The sequence below is a fragment of the Vespa crabro genome, chromosome 8, assembly GCF_910589235.1.
Source record: "Vespa crabro chromosome 8, iyVesCrab1.2, whole genome shotgun sequence".
Classification (NCBI taxonomy): Eukaryota; Metazoa; Arthropoda; class Insecta; order Hymenoptera; family Vespidae; genus Vespa; species Vespa crabro.
The window spans coordinates 9440320-9459494 of record NC_060962.1 but is presented as its reverse complement, the minus strand read 5'-3'; the positions used below and the strand labels follow the sequence as shown (position 1 = coordinate 9459494).

The 19175-nt window shown below is 43.8% G+C and overlaps 1 protein-coding gene across 5 annotated transcripts in view; it reads left to right on the top strand.

The window, feature by feature from the left end:
* LOC124426275 (protein grainyhead) overlaps positions 1-19175 on the top strand; it is a 64220-nt gene that overhangs the window by 27178 nt on the left and 17867 nt on the right. For 4 of the 5 annotated variants that reach the window (XR_006942691.1, XM_046967767.1, XM_046967768.1 and 1 more), the window contains one exon: positions 16438-16911. The exons of the other annotated variant lie outside the window; for it this stretch is intronic. Coding sequence is in view for 3 of the 4 variants with exons in the window: in XM_046967767.1 (XP_046823723.1) it covers positions 16438-16911 (474 nt within the window). In the remaining variant the exon portion in view is untranslated. The remainder of the gene's footprint in view (positions 1-16437; positions 16912-19175) is intronic. 5 annotated transcript variants of the gene reach the window in all.

Below are 19175 nucleotides of genomic sequence, written 5' to 3'. Positions count from 1 at the left end.
TAAACGCCGAACGTGACAGAGCAGTCGTGTCTGCTGTGTGAAAGATCGAGGAAGTTCCGTAAAATCGATAGACTCGCGGTAATATCTATCTACAAACGAGCTGTTGTATCTTACGTGATCGATCAAATCGTGTCAAACCGAGTGTACAGGTTATCGATGAAACGGAAAAGATAAAGTGCGAGATAAGGGAAAGAGATCCTTCGCGAGTTATCGAGTAAATTGGTGGAAAAGATCGAAGACATTTACTAGAATGTCTTTGAGTATATTTCTACGATGATCTTTTGCCGCGAACTTTTTGTCGCGTCGTCGATGGAAACAGAGGCGGCAGTAACGACGACGACGACGACGACGACGACGACGACGACGACGACTACGACGACGACGACAACAACGACGACGACGACGATAGGGAAGATGATGACGGCGATGATGAAGGCTGCGACGACGACGAGAACGGAGACGAAGGCGACCATCATCATCGAGGGACATCGTATGCGTATTGGATGATTATCATATTAATGAACGCGCGTTGCGACTCGCCGAGCCAGTCCGCAGGATTGTAGAGGACGCACAGGAGCGTTCCTTCTCTTCCCCGGAGGATAACGAACTCTGATATATTGCATTAAGCATTGTCTTTTCCTACTGTCAAGAAAGGAAGAAAAAAAAATAAATAAAGACGAGTAAAATAGTGAGTAGAGAACACTTACTACAAATCGGCAGTGATTGATGAGCACTTTCTCATCGATACCGTGTGTGTTACCTTTTTGGATTTCGTGATTCGAGATCGTAGAGGATAAAGAAGAACGAACAAAGATCGGGTGGTCATCCAGAGTGGATCAATTTCATGTGAGTTTTCATCGTTTTGAGTCATCGATTCGATCGTAGGTTCTCCGATCAAATTTCGAAGTATCCATGCGTAGGATTTGACGGAGAAAAAACGTGGGAGAAGAGTATACTCGTGAGAGAAAAAGAAAGAGAGAGCGAGAGAGAGAAAGAGAGAGAGATGATAGACGGTGAGAATGCATTTTGGGATCGACCTTGATGTGCTCTTCGCGATCATCTTTTTTCCCTTGCTGCATTCGCGGGACGTCGCGGTACTGCTCTGCGCGTCACGGCACGTTAGGACCTCGAAAATAATACTATGCTCAGATCCTCCTATCTTTCTTCTTCTTCTTTTTATTTTTCCTTACGGATTATATTTCGAAAGATACGTTTCGGTAAGCCAAAAGTTGTAAATAATGTCTCTTCGACTCCCTTTCGCAAGGGAGTGCAGTAATTTATTTGAGTAGTGGAGCGTTGAAATCGTAAAAGATTGACGTAGTTTTTCAAAAGAAAAAAAGATTTATAAATTCAGCTTGAGACACGATAAAGATAGAAAAGATCGTGAACGAGACATCCTTTCCTTCGTTTTTTCATCTCCCTCTCTCTCTCTCTCTCTCTCTCTCTCTCTCTCTCTCTTTTTCTCTCCTTCTCCATGCGAAGAGACAGCACGGTATCAAAGTCTTTTATTATATCTCGATAGAAAATCCGAGTGATATGTAAATGCAATCGTACATCGCAATTCGCAACTATAAAGGAAAAATGGAAGGACATGTAGGATTAACACTAATAATCAGAATGATATCGTTCCGTTCGTAAGAGCAATGTAAGATTTTTGCCCCCTTCTTTCTCTCTCTTCCTCTCTCTCTCTCTCTCTCTCTCTCTCTCTCTCTCCCTCTCTCTCTTTCACTCGGGCGATGCTAACTTCTTTATTAATTTCGTCATATTTTATTTTAGTCTCGCTACCTCGTCGTATAATATGCGACGCTTATCGATCCTTACACGGACGGTGATGCATATAAATATCGTGATTAAGTTTCTTATCTGATCTTCCTCGAGAGGATCGCAGCTTTTGCATTTTTTCGAATCGTTCGACGTTCTTCAACGACGATTCTTTGTTAGTGTGAAATATGTATACATGTGCGAATTCGTCAAAGCAAACTGGCGTTAAGAGGATGTCGTCGTCCCAAGGGCCGGAGAAAAGATTCAAAGTGCGTAACTCGGACGATGCGAAAAGCTGTAACGCAGGGGCTAAAATTTCCCATGGGTTCCACCTAATTATGTCCATGGGACACTCGTTCTATTATGGTAGCCGCATTGAGCATTTTCTACTTACCCCTTTTATGCTAAGTGAGAGCGAGAGAGCCGGTGGATGACCCTCAGGATGACCCATAGGATGGATGACCGCGCTCCTGGACGCGTCTGGGTAAACCCGGCCGGACACTCTTCGCGAACGACAACCCCAAGATCCCTCCTTCTTTTGCTCTCTCTCTCTCTCTCTCTCGCTGTCTTCTGCTCCCTCTCCCTACAGGGTGTCCCATAATTACCCCTCGTCGCTTTGTCTGTCCCGACATACAAAAATTCCTCTTTAAAATCGTTTCAACCACGATCATCAACGATCTTCCTTGAACGATAAATGAAAAAATAATCGCATAGCTCTCTAACTTTATTGCGAATCGATATAAAGAAGGAGTAAATAAATTAACGATAATAATGAAAGATTTGTCCCATAAAGCGGTTCGTGGTAAACTTTGATTGGAACTAATGGGACACCCTGTAGGCAGGTAGTAGACGCTCGCAAGGTCCCGACACTCGGCGTTGAAAAGTCCGTTGGTAGGCTTTTAGCGGCTATGATAAAAATAATTCTTGATTCTATTGCGGAGACACGCACTCAGGTACCGACGAGCCGTGTTTCGGTATAAACACGGATCGTTGGAAAGAATTCGTTGTATTCTCCATCGCGAACGACGATTCCAAAATCGTTTTCGATCGTACTTCCTCCGGCGAGTCGGCGAAAACGTTTCGCGGACGCTTTTAATGGAGCCATAAAGCCATATTAAGGACTGGCCGTTCTTTCCGTCGACTTTGAATACCTATATCTCTGTCCTCTCGTTTCTCGTCGTTGAGAAACAAGGAAAGAAAAAAGAAAAGGCATAGTCGTACGTACGTTGTGAAAGGATAAGAGAGGGAGAGAGAAAGAGAAAATAAAAATTAAAATTAGAATCGGCGTAGCGTGTTATTAGTGACAAACTGTCAAGTACCATAGAGCGAAGCGAAGAGAGAGGGAGGGAGCGAATGCGAGATAGGTCGGTGAACCGGCTGATAAGTCCAACAGATCGATCGATCGATCGATTCCATAATATATAATAATATCATTAAGCTCCATTCGCGCGAAAGACAAAGATCGTTTCTAATCGTGGGAGATGGAGCGAGCTAGCTCCATCGATATAGAGAAAGAAAAGAAAAGCTGGAAAAGAAGGTAATTAACGAAGAAAGGTAGAGGTTGTACGAGGGCTGAGAAATTGTCCGCAACAATGATCGATCGAATTAACGCCGTGAGTGGCTTAGATCGCGATATGCAAATTAAAAAGGATTTTCTATTCTTTAAAAATGAGGCGCGAAAGCGAAAGCGCCAGGGGACCGAAGGACAATTCGATTTCCGCTAATAACACGACCGTTAGCCTACGGCGAGAGTCCTGCCGTGGAGAACGGACTTTCTTCTTCCTCTTCTCTCTCTCTCTCTCTCTCTCTCTCTCTCTCTCTCTCTAGCGCGCGCGCTCTCTACGGTTCGCTTTTCTTAGTCGATGCTTGTCGACAATAATGCCCTGCCCATTTTCGTTCAATGCCAAAGACGGGGGTTAAAAAGCTCCGGCGGAGGGTGAGAGCAATCCCGTCGTGCTTCCTCACAATACTCTTTAGGCCACTGGCAATTAACTTATATACCTATATCGCACGTTACTACATCCTTAACTCTTTGTCTTTTTATCTTTTTAGTCAGTACAGAATGGAAACTAGGAACGTATAGGTCTAAACTCGGTAATAAAACGGAGGTGATTCCGTGGCGAAATTTTTTTAAACGTTGCCCGTCAAATATAAACTTGCTCGGCATGAATATTCATCGAGAAACGTAGTCGGTAAATATCCGATCACGAGAAGCAGAAACGTTTCACCTTTGAGTAGACATAATCGTGACACATGTCCCACAGAGATGCTTCCTTCTTAGTCTTTCTTTTTTACGAGATACGAGTCGTCCGAGTATCGTGAAAGCATTATTGCTTTCCGAATGACGATTTCTCTTACGCAATTTTCCTCGGCCTATGCGCGTATCACGCCAATCTCGTCCGATAACTTTAACAAATATTTTCGGTAGAACGCCATGACGTTTTATGGGCTATGAATGCATCGTTATTTTAGAAAAATAAAAAGGAAAAGAACGACTCAACTGTTAACTTCGAAGAAGATAGCTACGCTCGAAGAATAGGTATATTTTTTACGCGCGACAAAAAGTCATCTTTAACGAGGAATGATTTGTGGTGGAAGACCGACTAGAACTTCTCGCGCCTTGAGGCAACTCGCCGACCTTGCCGACTTCTCTCATCTATCTATGGAACCTCGTGAATGTGCCTACTTATTCCCTCTGCAATATCTGCGGGTCTAAGTCTATTTTAATTCTTTTAAAACTTTCAGTAATTATCAATTTCGCGAATTTAATTAAAATTTCAACGTGCTAACATCGATATTTACGATCCTTACGGTTAATGTTACGAATGATTTATCCGAGCAAGTCCCACGTCCCAGATTTAAGCGCGGATTATGCGAAACAAGGTCGGTCAACGAAGGGTCCGAGCGGTTCGAACATATCCGAGCAGGTAAAAAATGCTCGGTGAAGAACGATACGAGTCTTCTTTTCGAGCTTTTCTCACGACTCGATGGAACGCACGATCTTTCTCCTCGAGTAGATGGAAGGCGCATCTGAATTTTCTTCTCAATTCTTTCGAGAGGAAAGCGATTTAGAGAGAGAGAGAGAAAAGTCAGAGAAGAGCCGTTAGAGCCTAGAGAGAGCGCACGGATATAAGAGAGAAACGACGACACATATTGAGATTTTTGTCGGTACACGATAAACAGGCAGACTTAACGAGGAATGATTTGTCGAGCGGCTAGGCTCGAAAAGCCGGAGGCCATATACGTGCATTACCGAAGGACGATGTATGGCTTGCTTGCCCGGACGCACCCTTTTCCTTTAGCGAGTCATCGAAATCATCGAGAAGAACCAAATGCCACGTCTTACCTTCGTTTCACATATTTCATATTCGCCTAACGCTCAAACTCCATCGAGAATAACAATTTTTTCTTTTTTTCTTTTCAACGAGTTGAGAAGAAAGAAAAAATATATAGAGTCGTTAATCGAGTCTTTCATTTTTATCAACTACGCGATCGATTTCGGAAAAGGCTACTTCTCATAAATGTACGAGAAGTCTCAAGATGATGTATCACTGAAAGAATTTAACTAATGGAGGCACGCCGTGCAACACTGGAGATTAGTTAACGGGGCACGAATATGCGCGTACATATTCGGGATCATATGCTTGGCCGACTTCGAACTGGTTTGCCGGAGGCGCGCCGTACTCGAGCCGAATTACGAGAAGGACAACGAAAACGACGAGGTGGACGCGGATCGCGCTCAGAAAAGCGGAGCAAACATCCCCCCTCTCTTGTACGTTTGTAAGGACGAGCGCTCGCTTTGTTCTCAGGAGAGAGAGAGAGAGAGAGAGAGAGAGAGAGAAAGTGTGCAAGATCTCATTATACGAAATTGTTTCGTCGAAAGTGTTTAAAGAGAGAAAAAACGAGAAAGAAAAAATTCTTCCTCTCAATCATCGAATCTTGTCGGTCGTTAAACAAATTAACACGTTATTGCTTCCGAAACTTGTAAAAAAAAATGGAAGGAAAAGACGAGGCCCGACGATACACGTTGAAAAAATATTTCTATCGAAATGATAAAATCATCGAAATCATGAATTAGCTACTCGTTTTAAATCCTTTTGAATCGAAACTTTTGATCCATGAACGCTCAAACGTTTGTTCTCAATTGACGATCATCATTTTTCTACGGGATACATCGATTAAGATGTTATCGGGATCTTAAATTACAGAGTCATAATTGAAAAGGGTTTTTAGGTACGTTAAACGAGCTAGAAGCACGATCGCATTGCACGCGTACGTGATTAAGAGTCATTAAATTGCTTAATGCGATCGTGGCACGATGTTCGGGCGTTACGTCGTACACGTTCACGGTGCTAATACCACCCTATTCACAAAAGCATAAGCGTCTAATAATTTCGAAAATTATCTTTATAAATATCATGGCAGCGGTATCGATCGGTCGTATCTCTTTCGAAAGGAACAAGTTGAAAGCTTTAGTAAATAACGCGCTTGACGTTGCAATTAATATACTATACGTATTTTTATCTAAATAAATCGTTTTAGAAGATTGAACGAAAAAAAAAGAAAAAAAGAAAGAAAGAAAAAATGAACGAGTAGAATGTCGATTTTCTGTCGCAATCGAGGAGATACATTTTTATCGTAGAAAATATTGGCTCGTTCGAAAAGACAATCCATCGTGGAGGGATTCGAAAAAGATGCGTGCTCGTTCCCTCGACGGTCTCGTGCGGTTCTTCTGAGCGTTGAACTTTCTTCCTACCTCTTCCTCTTCTCGAAGATTATCGCTGCGTTCGCACGATGATCATCGTATCTCGTTACGTAATGTCGAGCACGGTCTATGCTCTCGGACGATTGACTTTTACTATCGCTTCGCGACCTTACCACGTTCGTTGGCTCCACCATAGAAAAGGAAGTCGAGAAAACTATATTGAAACCTAGGAAAAAGTTTGTATATGTATATGTATATATATATATATATATATATATATATATATATCGATCGGTAAATTCCTGCTTCGCGCCTCGAGCAAAGTAATAATTATCGATTTGACGCGTAATTAATGAGTCACCGCGATAAAACATTCGCGTAATCGAGTATAAATTCCTTTCTCGCCGATTCGTACAAGAGTAATAATGCACAATAGCGTAGATTTATTCGAATAACAAAGAAAGAAAGAAAGAAGCACATTGGGTTTTCTCGATCGTTCATAAAATCTACTCTATAAGCACATATATGATATACAATCTCTTTCATACACTCGCAAGTACGAGTACGTTGGACCGGTCACACTCACGAGCTACCTCTGACTCTCCCGTATATCCACTACTTCGCTGTCTCGTACGTATACGTAAGCTGAATTCCTATAATGGGTATGCAAGTGGCGAAGCAGGTTCCATTCATTCATGTTCGGAGCGAATGCACTAGTGGCCTACCATTTACAATTTCCCATTTACCATTTACCGTCGTCCTCTCCTAGCACGTGCTGCCTGCTGATCCTGTGTTTCTCGGTCTCGTGCTAGAATCGCCAAAGAGAGAGAGAGAGAGAGAGAGGCTACGAGTCTTTGGATCATCGGCAAAGATTCTAAAGTCTTCGTAATCGTTTTCTATCGATTTCCCAAAGAAACTTCAGAAGGAGAGAAAGTCGATGTACGAAAAGTATTCGAAAAGAAAAGCACGAGTAAAAAAAGGGATACGAGAAGCTAGGACGAGAGAAGGGCACATGTACATCCCGATTGGTAGTATTCGGCGTAATAACCGTAATTGACAGTAATGATACGTAGCGTGATAGTGTGAGGTAACGTTGCATAGAAAGAATTCTTTCTATTTCAAAACCGCGACCCGCTCTGTAATTTCATATATGGTGTACACGCGTGTGTCCTGGCCGCTCTTGGACAACCCTTTTCTTTCTTTTTTCTTTTCTTTCTTTCTCCTTCAAGGATAAGCGACTTTTACAAAAGATACTCTCGTAAATCGTCTATAATGACGATGACGGTATTCGCGTTTACAAGAACGACGAGACGTTATTATTGCAAATAGGTACGCGAGACGTCGTAAGGGAGTTTTGAAATCGACAGGAAAAGGGTCGGATCTTTTCCTTTTTCTCTTTCATACGATACGTCCTCGCTTCGAATCCCAGGGTAGAAATTTGTCGAGCCTAAAAATCGACGAGGCCATACATCAGTGGAGTATCGTTATTAGTGATCTCCGCTTTAGAGACTAAAGGTTCGCGCTCGGTATCGGCGGAGAGCAACATAATACAAGATCTTTCGAATCGATATTCCATTTCCAGCTTAAACGCATTTGTCATTCGGGGACAGAACGATGCTGGAGATAAATCTCTTAACGGTAGAACTTTTAAGTTGGAAGCCACGATACGGCTCTCTGGACATTGTGTAATGACTTCTGCGGAAATTTTAAATACTTGGCCCTGTTAGACGCTAACGTCAGGATGAAAAATTCATTTGGCTCGCTCGAATGATTTCTGGTGCTGGTCTGAATTAACGACGACGTCGTCATCGTTATTATATTATACGTCCAAAGTCCTATCATTTTCTCAGGATTTCAACGATAGTAAAGATAAAGAAAGAGTTGAAGATATACTGACACCGATTGGACAAATTCGATCGTTCCGCTGGTTGACACCGCGCACCTGGTCGCTCCATTCGAATTTCAAATGTCACCCGGATTCGATCTCCGTCGAAACTGTTCTAACCGAGAACCGACGACTTTAACTAATCCAGGAGGTCTTCACGGAAGGAACGATCGGACTTACGATTTACAACTTAATCTCAATGTCATTCCGACGGGTTCGACCCGTTTCGTCGATTCGTTTCGGGTTTCATCGATTTTTCAGGACAACGACACGAAACTGGCAACGTTCCCCGATACGAAAAAACGAAGAAAGAAGGAAAGAGAGGTTACACGCGCGTACGTAGCTACGGCCGTTTACGTATGTATCTACAACGAGTAATGTCACGCATCGAATCACTCTGAAGGCACGCGTAACCGTGTTCTCAGCATTTTTTCATGAGTTTGCCTTGGAGAACGAGACCCTTGATTCAGCTTCCATAGCTGAATTATTTAATAGAGAAAAAGATCACATCCGATGATGCCAACCGGTAGTTCCAGTAACGCTTCGGAAAATCCATATAACGATCCACATTAAACGTAATCAAATAGGAAAAGAATACCATGCGCGTATCTTTATTTATTTATATTTATTATCTCCGGGCGTTTCGACGATTTCTACGAATCGTAATCGGCACTCTTTGCGAATTAATAAAAACTAACGTACTAAGCCCATAATAATTTTGAAAACTCTCTGTCGTCGTTGGGTTCAACGATCCGTAGTTTAATTCGACGGTGTACCATGAATTCCAGACGTACCGATTCGCTAATTAGGTCTCGACGTGGGCTCCGATTAATTCTGCGAGCGAAGGGACAAGCGCGGCCTTCTCCTTCATCTTTTCTCTTTCTCTCTTTCAACTGAGTTTGCATCCACGCGCGAGACATCACAATGAGAGACAATAGGTGCTTCTTGTTGATTGTACCGAGGCTCTCGAGAAGCGCATAGAGGTGCAGGGAGGTGTGAAAGAGGATAATAATATAGAGTTACTTCTCGAGAGAGAGAGAGAGAGAGAGAGAGAGTCGGCCATCCCTCTCTCTTTCTCTCGCATACGCGCTTCATATCGATACAGTTTCCTCTCTCCTTCTTTTTAACCCTCTCTCTCTTACGAGTCCTTTGCATCGACTCGATCCTTCCCTCTCTTCTTTCTTCCACGTCCCTTTTCCCTGCCTCTTCTTCGGTCCATCACCTCCGTATATACGAGAATGCAAGCAAGAGAGAAAGAGAGAATAATTTTCGGTGGATACGCAGCGGGACGTCCCGCGCGCGTCGAACGAAATCCCATCCCATTATTTCCCGGTTACGGCACACTTTAGCGCGCGCGAAAAGTCACCTCTCGATCCGACGAAAGAACTCGCGATCCGAATAAAAGGGTTACGCTCTCTCCACGGTCGTGGGCCATTGTGAAAACGGAAAGATGAGACGCCGTACGTTTTCTATCTCCTTTCGTAGTCTCACGCAAAAGGAAGGTATATTATCTCTGGAGATCCTCCGAGGCGATCGATTAATATTCAACGCCGACGATATCTTCGAGCAAAGATGCGCGAGCTCTTAATATTTCTTGTAAGTCATCGACTTGGATATTACGCGGCTTTCGCGCTTATAAACGACCGTTTAACTCCACCACCACCACCGGTGATTCTTCCTGAATTCCTTAACGCAGTCAATTCGCCACGTACCTCGGAGAATTTTTACTGGCTTCCCTTGGCATTGGACGAGCGAAAAACGAGCGTTGCCTCATCCGATGAGTTACAACGTCCACGAAAAGTATTGACGTAATTCCTTCTTTTACAATGGTCGTATTGAGGAAATGAAAAAAAAAAAAAGAAAAAGGAGAAATGAGAAAATATTTCCTTAGAATAAAAAATATATCTACATTAATTAGGATCGAACGCTTTTTGGTACGAATACAATGGCGATATTTACTTTCAATATATTTAACGACGTTAAATTTTTTAACGCGTTCGTTCCTAGACAATCGAGATTAGCCTAGCAGCGAAAGAAGCGGATGGAAACTTCCTCGGACTATCTATCTATTAACTCTTTTAGGGCATTGCCGTGTACACGAGGGAAATCGCCGAAGCGATTTGCGCTATCGCTTTTCTTTCTTTTTTTCCTTCTTCGGCACCTCCTTCAACCCCGGAGCGATACATAGGCGAATGCTAATTGTTCTCGTCCTGTCCGAGTAATTTTAAAACTATGTAGGAAGTAAGTACGTGGCGCTGCTTATCCTATCAGCCGTTACGCTGGATAGTCACGTTCGTATCCCTTTCCACTCTTCCAGCCCTCTGATCCTACCTTTTCCTTTTCGCTCGACACTCGAAAACACCGGAGAGATAGAACACGCTCGTCGGATATGACTTAAAAAAAAAAAAAAAAAGAAAAAAAAAAGAGAGCTCGAAGAGAGATAGAAGGGAGTGCGCGCCCTCCGTCGAAAGACAGATAACGAGCACCTTACTTCGTTTAACCGCGATTCGCCTAATCCGGTAGCCTTGCGTACACTCTAAGAAAAAATTCGAGAGAACCATAACGGGGAGGCACGCGCGCGTGCACACGCTCGCTCCGAAGGATTCAGAATAGACTCCGAAGGAGTCGATTTTTCTAATGTTTTATCCCGACTAGATAACGATAGAGCGAGTTTCTTGCGAGTCGCTTTCTTTGCAATAGTTGAACGCACGTGCGCATTGCTCGATGAAACTAGTTAACTAGTTTGTCGCTCGAGAACGTGCCGTTACTTTTTCATTATTCCCTTTTTCTCTCTCTCTCTCTCTCTCCCCCTCAAAATTTTAATCTAAATTAACGCCAGCTCGAGAAAAAATTCATATCGATTATAATCTCGGTATCATCGTCGTAGCGACCGTGAGAGAATGACCTGTCGGATACAGCGTTTTAACTGTGAAAAATAAAAAGCAAATACGCCGCACCGGCGTGTGTATACTTGTGTTCGAGAAAAAAATGGGGAGAAAGGATTGAAAGGGTTGACGGGGATCATCCATCCATCAAAGTCACTCCTGGGGTACCCCTCGCTCGTTTCTTTTCTCTCTCTCTCTCTCTCTCTCTTAACTCTACGGTTTGATGACGGACAACGTGCGCGCTGAAACGCGCATTACGCTTCCGAAAAAGAGAAAGAGAGAGAGAGAGAGAGAGAGAGAGAAAGGGAAACAGAACGAAAACGAGACAAGGGCGGCGAAAGAGCACATTGTCACGATATCGAGCACTAATACTCTGATACCATGCAAGAAGAAGGCTTCATGATAGAGAGAAAAATAAAAAGAGAAAGAGGGAAGATATTAAAAAAAAAAATAAATAAAAAAAAATAAAAAATATTAAAGCAAAAGAATATTAAAGCGAAAGCTGCCGTAAAAAAGTATTATGGGAGCACAGACTCAAACTCGCGTGTCTCGCATCCATATCAGGAGGTGCACGCATCCCCAGCCCACGTATTAAATCGTCGACTCGAAGGAGGAATGGAGGGAGAGAGGGAGACATTTTACCTTCCTTTTCTTTTTTCTTTTTTATTCTTTTTAAGTTACTCGTACTTAGTCTCGATGCCTCGAGCTTGTCGCCGGAAGTGACCGGTTACTCGGATAGAGACCAGAGGAATAACGATCCTGAAGTCTTCGAACAGCATCGTTCGTCCGAAAAAAAAACGAGTCCTTGGCGAGAAAGATAGGAAGCGGGAGAGGGGGAAAGAGAGAGAGCAAAGGCGGAACCATTTCTTTAATAAAATTACGCGATAACGAAGACGCCTATCTCTCTGACCGTACTATTTTCCAACCGTGCACGCGGAAATTAATGTAATTAAAGTTCCCCTTCTCTGCCTCTCCCTCTCTCTCTACCTCTCCTCCCCCTCCTTCCCTTCCTAGATCCGACGATTGAAATTAATCGAGTCGACGTATGTACTCCTTCGCTCGATCGAAGCTCTAAACGACGTTCAGAAACTTCCTAGCTCGATCTCTCTCTCTCTCTCTCTCTCTCTCTCTCGTTCGATCTCTCTTGTCGATGATTTTCCTCCTGTCGATTAACCTACGAATGACTTAATCTACGAACATAAATTCCGTTATCGATCTCGATACTCTTCTCTGGGATCGACTAATTATACGGAAGTATTAGTTCCTCGATTATGAGACTTTCTTATATATATATATATTCTTTTTTTAGCTACCTTTTTCTCTTATATTTTACCGTTTAATTGCTCGTCTTCCTTGCTTATTAATATCGTCTCCGTTATTATACGAAGCTGTGGGAAAATAATGCGCGATCGTAGCTCCGGTTTACCTCTCCTTTGCCAAAGACTATTTCTCGCAGCTCGATTAATCTCCAGATTTCATATATATATATATATATATATATATATATATATATATATATATATATATATATATATATGTATATGTATATATGTATATATGTATATATGTATATATGTATATGTGTATATATATATATGTGTATATATGTATATATGTATATATGTATATCATGTATATCATGTATATCATAGACACGGACTGTCGGTAGACCAGGAACATAAATTTAGCTTGTAAAATTAGTATGCGAGTCGCGCCAAGCGTCACTCCAGCGAACGACGAGAGGACGTGTGAGCGGGCTTAGATGACATCAGATCGAGATAGTTATCAAAATAAAGCAGAGCATACGTTATCCGCGGCATTTTCCGCTCCATAAATCACCTACGATGGTTCACATGTCCACGATGTTGAAGAAACCGCGCAATGTATGCAAAACGAATCGATGATTTGTCCGTCCCAAATACGGAAAAAAAATGATATCAAATTTGAAGAAGGTATTGAACGATAATAAGCGAGAAAGAATGGTATTTAATATCGTCGTGAATCGTCGCGATCATAAAGCAACGGCTGCCAGCGTCGAGAAGCGCGCGGAGGCGACTTTATTGAAATGCGCAAGAGGGAGCAAACAGGGTGGGTTCTTGAGTCGCGTGGACGATACTCCCACGGAATATTAAGCGACTCTCTCTCTCTCTTTCTCTCTTTGCTCTTTATGCGTTCTACCTACCTGCAACATTTACGTATTGAGGTAGGTGCATACGCGAGTGCGAATGGAGCTTTAAGCGCGCGCATACGCCATACATTTACGTATATGAGTGGACTCTAAAGTACAACCTCCCTTTCTCATTCGACTATCTTCGGCCGTCTTTGCGTGCGTTACGTGGTACATTCCGTGCGTTCGTCTGACGGGAACGGTCGTCTACCGGGTAACTTCTTTTCATTATGCCAATTCTTTTTCTTCTTCCTTTCCTTTCAATGATCCTTAAAAACCGATTAAAGTTCTAAATACATGCGTCGACATCTGCTTTAAGCTACCTTATCGACCTTCTAAAAACGGCACAAGTCGGTGAGCCGTGAACGTCGGGAATTATAATGGATAGATTCTCTCGAGTTCTCTGAAAGACGTGAACGGGCATTAACTCGTAGGATTTGCAAGAAAGATCGATTGACGGGCGTCGATTATGATATAATTGTAGTCAAAATCGATGGAGAAACGTTTTCGCTCGCGTATAAACGGCGTAGAAATTAAAACGAAGAAGGAAAGTAAGAAAAATCGATCGAACTTCCTCTCGAAGCTTCCCTCGTTTCTAGTGTCTGAAAGCAAGTTGTCGCGAGAGAAAGAAGATCAAAGAGAGAAGAGTTCGAAAACCGGATGCGCAGGTGATGTCTCTCGCTGAGGGTTCTTCGAATTTGCATATGTATCCGGCAGGCTGCACGGATCACCCTTAAAATTTCTCTTTGAACGGTATAGACGAAAGAGAGTCAGATTCGTTCGGTCTCTTTTGCGCCGTTGAGAGAAAAAGAGATAAAAAGAGATAAAAAGAGAGAAAAGGAAGAAAACAACCCCAGGCCGCTTTGCTCGTGTGTGTGCGTACATATACGTATGTATGTACACACACACACACAGACACATATATATATATATATATACATATGTGTGTATGTATGTATGTAGGGCTTTTTTCCCGATAGCAGGCGACGCGAGTATATTCCGAGCACGTAGGCGCTTCTACGTGCTCGCATTATTCCGAAATTCGTTCGTCGAAGCGCGAGTTCTTCGAGTGCCCTCCACGCTCGCGTTTTTCTCCGCTCATCGAAGCGATGAACCGCTCGAAGCGACGGTAGATCGGCGCAGTTCGCAGCAGCTAGCACCAGCGCGACGTGTTTTCTTCGTCCTTCGCGACTCAAAGGGAGGACGCGCCGCGCATCGTCGAAAATCTTCGTGGAACGCACCGAGAAAAACTTGCACGTCCTGCTTCTTTATTCGATTCTCTCCCTTCCTCCCTCTTTCGAGATAGCGAACCGAACAACGCAAAAGCTTATTCGGCGCTACGGTGACACCGACATCGATCTCGATACACAAGTTGAAAATTCGCGAGATCACGAGCTATGTCATTTCTGCGTTGTCGCGAAATTCTTTCTACGGATAATAAGCTACCGCCGATTGTAGAACCGAACGAAGGTAGGAGAAAAAAGATAACTCATACGACCGATAGGATACCGGGCGCAGGTCTAAATTACTGTTTACACACGCTTCTATTGGCGAATAAAATTCTCGCCCTCGTGATCACGAATGAGAATGATTGTTTAAACGAGATATACCGAATTCATCATATCACTTCGAACGGGGAATCATTCGCGCGAATTCGAAGAGTCGGCAAGGGGTGATAGACTCGATAGAAAATAAGAGAGGGATCTAGTGCCTGTGCAAACAGCCACTAAGGAAAATATTTGCACAGGATAACTCGGTCCCTCATTATCAGGATGGCTGCCTCTCTCTCTCTCTCTCTCTCTCTCTCTCTCTCTCTCTCTCTCTCACTTTTTTCTCTTTCGCTCTTTCGGAAGTCGACGGTTATCCAGGTGCGACCGAATAAGAAGTAAGAGAGCGTGGCGTAAGCACCAGAGAACGAAGAGAGGGTAGGGGTAGGAGAGAAAGCGAGAGAGGAAGAGATTGATTTTACATGCATAAATTAGAGAGGACGAACCTTTATTCCATCGCGCAGGGTCGGGAATTGGGAATGGAATTGGGATCTATGTAGGTACCTACCTACGTACGTACGTACGACGGAGAAGAGAAGAGAAGAGAGTATAAATTGATGACTGTAGGCAAAAGGCAGGGGTTTATAATAATTAATCTTCGTACGTGTATATATATTGCTCTCTCTCTCTCTCTCTCTCTTTCTTTCTCTTCTTCTTCACTTGCTCGCTTCCTCCTAAGGATGGCAAAGGCATCTGCCTATACCGGTGGCAGAGTAAGAATCGTTCACCGAGATTGTATTTGTACTACCAACAGATAATTCTCTCTTTCTCTTTTTTGCTTTTTTAAATACCCTCATGAATCGCATCGTCGTAGATAGTCTCTTCTCCCCCCTCACCCCACCGCCTTATAGCCGGAAGATATTACTCCGATGGAAAGTAAGAAGCGGTGACAAATATCCGGACGTCTCGATGCGCTTGCAGTGAAAATCATGGCTCGAGTATTGCGAGTTAAAGATAAGAAGAGGGATCTCGGGAAGAGGGGAATGGGGTAGAAGAAGAGGCGATTAGATATCGTAATGTATAGGTCGACAATAAATTATCGACGAGGAGTATAGGCGCGAGAAGAGGACACCGACGACTTCCATCGTTGGTGGTCATTGCTAAATTGAGGAATCATCGTTGCGCGTGGAAGATCGTCGTTAATTGATAAATTCGATGAGTCTGAGAGTAATTTATCGCGTTACTAGCAGGGCCGGTTTGCTACTACCAGCCAAACGGTTCCTTTAGATTTTTCTACATCTTTTTCTCCTTCCCGCTTCTTCGGCCGAGCGCCGGCGACGTTCGAAGTTTGTGACCTTCGGAAAGATGTATTTCTAAACGATCGGCTTAGCCTTCCGTAGAATCTCGCTTTGATCCAACGCGATTCTAGTTACGCGCGCTGTTAGAAAACGCGTAAAGACGCGTCTATCAATGATATTTCAACGTTTCGGATATAAGCCCGGTGTAAATTTTCAACAAATATCGTACTTTTTCTGTTGCAACGACAGACGACGAAGTCGCAGCGAGGAAGAGACGAACGGCAGCGTCTCGGTGGGCGACGAGTCTCAGCAACAACAGCAACAACAGCAAGGCTACGTGTCGCAACGAGAGAGTCAAGAGGAGGAGGAAGAATTAGCGGCGGAGGAAGCTGCCGCGGCTCAGGCTGCGGCTCAGGCTGCGGCTCAGGCTGCGGCTCAGTCCCTTCAGAGTGCCAGCGAGGAGACCGATCCGGAAGTTCACAAGAGAGTCACTGCGGTGCAGGTGCAGGTTCAGGGTATGGAGGGCGACTGGCGCGCCTACTGCGAGCATCCGCTCTCCGTTGCGACCGCGGCAATGCTAAATCTCCAACAACAGCATCAGGTCTCGACTGTCGCCAGCCATGGCGACGATCCAGCCGCTTCCTACGTCTACGAGTACTACAAGCTACCGGAAAAGGCCACCACCGACGTCAAGCTACCCCCGACGCACGAGCTTTGGTCCACGTAAGTTTCTCTCTCTCTCTCTCTCTCTCTCTCTCTCTCTCATTTTATTTCATTCCTTCTCCTCAAATTCTACACATTGAAGATTTACAAAGGAGAATCAACGTGGGACATTGGAACCAACCAACGTGAGAAAGGATAAACGTCGGAGGCACGCGCGCCTGTGTAAACGCGAGTAACACGCATGTACGAGGTGCGAACACGCGTGTCGTCGGGTCCGCATACCGCGGCACCATCGGTAGAACTCGATTAGCGTAGATCTCGCGATAGTCGGTGGGCAAGTGACGTTAAAAACACACCCAGCGCGATTCAACTCGTGTTGACGTTAATTACCGGTCGCGCTGAGTGTGGAAGGAAGCACGATTAATAACGGGGACCGTGCAAACGAGGAAATAGTACCGCGAAGATTTATCCATGCTAGAGTTATTTAGCGGCAGGTACGCATGACGAGTATTTGCTACTTATACCGCGTTAGAATTCAACGATTTTATTTCTCTTTCTACGAAGCTAAAGACTTTGCGAGACTTTGCCTGAATCTATGAAAGATAGCGACTATCCTATTTCCTTTCGTTAACAAGCATCTCATAAAAGTCTCGCACCCCGTTAACGATAATGGAAATTCGATGGAGGATACATCCCGAACAATTTCAAAATAATTCACCGTCGCGAAGATATAAATCTCTCGAGAACGATAGTCTATTTATATCGCACAGCGAAGCCTTCCGGTACATTTGCTCGGTTTGCAAACTGCATCAAACGATGGTACAGGTTTCGTGAGAGTGACGTGCATGGTCCCCCTCCTTACCGATATTCCTCAGGGGTCTCTTGCCCTTATATTTTGGGTCCGCGCAACGAAAGTAGGTAGAACGCGTCTAGGCCCATCTATGGAATTCAAAGTTCTTAGGGTTGATAGGACCCCGTTATATACCTCCCTTTCGAGGAGCCACTATGTATCCCACTTTTGATTTATATCAGCCGCTTAGCATATTTTGTAATTTACTGTTGAGAATCCTGCAACGTACGAATCCTGATGTCTCTCTCTCTCTCTCTCTCTCTCTCTCTCTCGCTTGGTGCTTCGAGATGGTAGCCGAGTAAAAGCAGGATAGTTCTCCCGAACGACCTCGCCATAGGGAGAGATGCCACCCTAATCTTCCCTCGCATCTACCTCTCCCTTACCAAAGTGTAGAGAAGAAGAGAGAGAGAGAGAGAGAGGGAGAGAAAGAAAGAGAAAAAGCGCGATAACATCTCGACAATTTGTACAGCGGTAGATCGTTAAACCTCGTCTCCGTTGCATCGATAAAGGTTAAAGAGAAAACTAGAGAGAGAGAGAGAGAGAGATTGCCAGAAGATAGAAAAAAAGTTGATCCGAGGGCACAACTTTAATCCAATTTCATTGCACCCTGATCTTGCTAAAAGAAAAACGAACGGTCCTTGCGATCGTCCTTGTTATCTTATTCGACGTCGAATTTCATCAGGCGAGAACAAAATGAGAAATAGAAAAAAAAAAAAAATAAAATAAAAGAATCTTTCCGGCTGAAGCAAAAAAAGTAAATAAAGATTGAGTTAATCATGATGTCGAAGCACCGAAAGTCGTTAGAAAAATTACTATCCCTCGCGATCATAGAAAGGATTGAAAACTTTTTCTTTATTCTCACTGATGTCTTCCGGATAGCAACGAGGAGGACCTCCGATAAATACGCTTACTCTACGACGAGTTCTCGCACAGGATTGTAAACTATCGTGCTACGATGGTTTGCCTGCTTAACAACGAAGACTCGCTATATTCTCCTCGCTATATTTTGCCTCGTGGTTACGCAACCACGCGGCAGAATCGCCTGTAAAAGAGGATTGCGGCAAAGAAGTATGGACAAATGTTATCCTTTGATCGAGGTATCGTCGACTTGATAAATATAAGATGAGAAAAGATTTCCTAGACCCGGACTAATTTACGAGCGATGCTAACAATGTTCTAATTAGGGATCAAAAAATTTTTGCGTACGTTGAAACGACTCGAAATCTCTCTCTCTCTCTCTCTCTCTCTCTCTCTCTCTCTGTCTCCCTCTCTCTGGAACAGAAGAAGACGGCGCGCATCGTAAACATCGGACGAAAGAGGGGAGATAAGTTGAAGTAGACGACTCTTACACAGTCGAGTCACTTAAGACTCGCCACGGGGTTGTACGATGATGGTGCAAAGCCACGAATCGGCGTACGGTTTCACAGCAAGCCGCCGGCAGTAAAACCAAGCTCCCAGTACTCCATGATCGCTT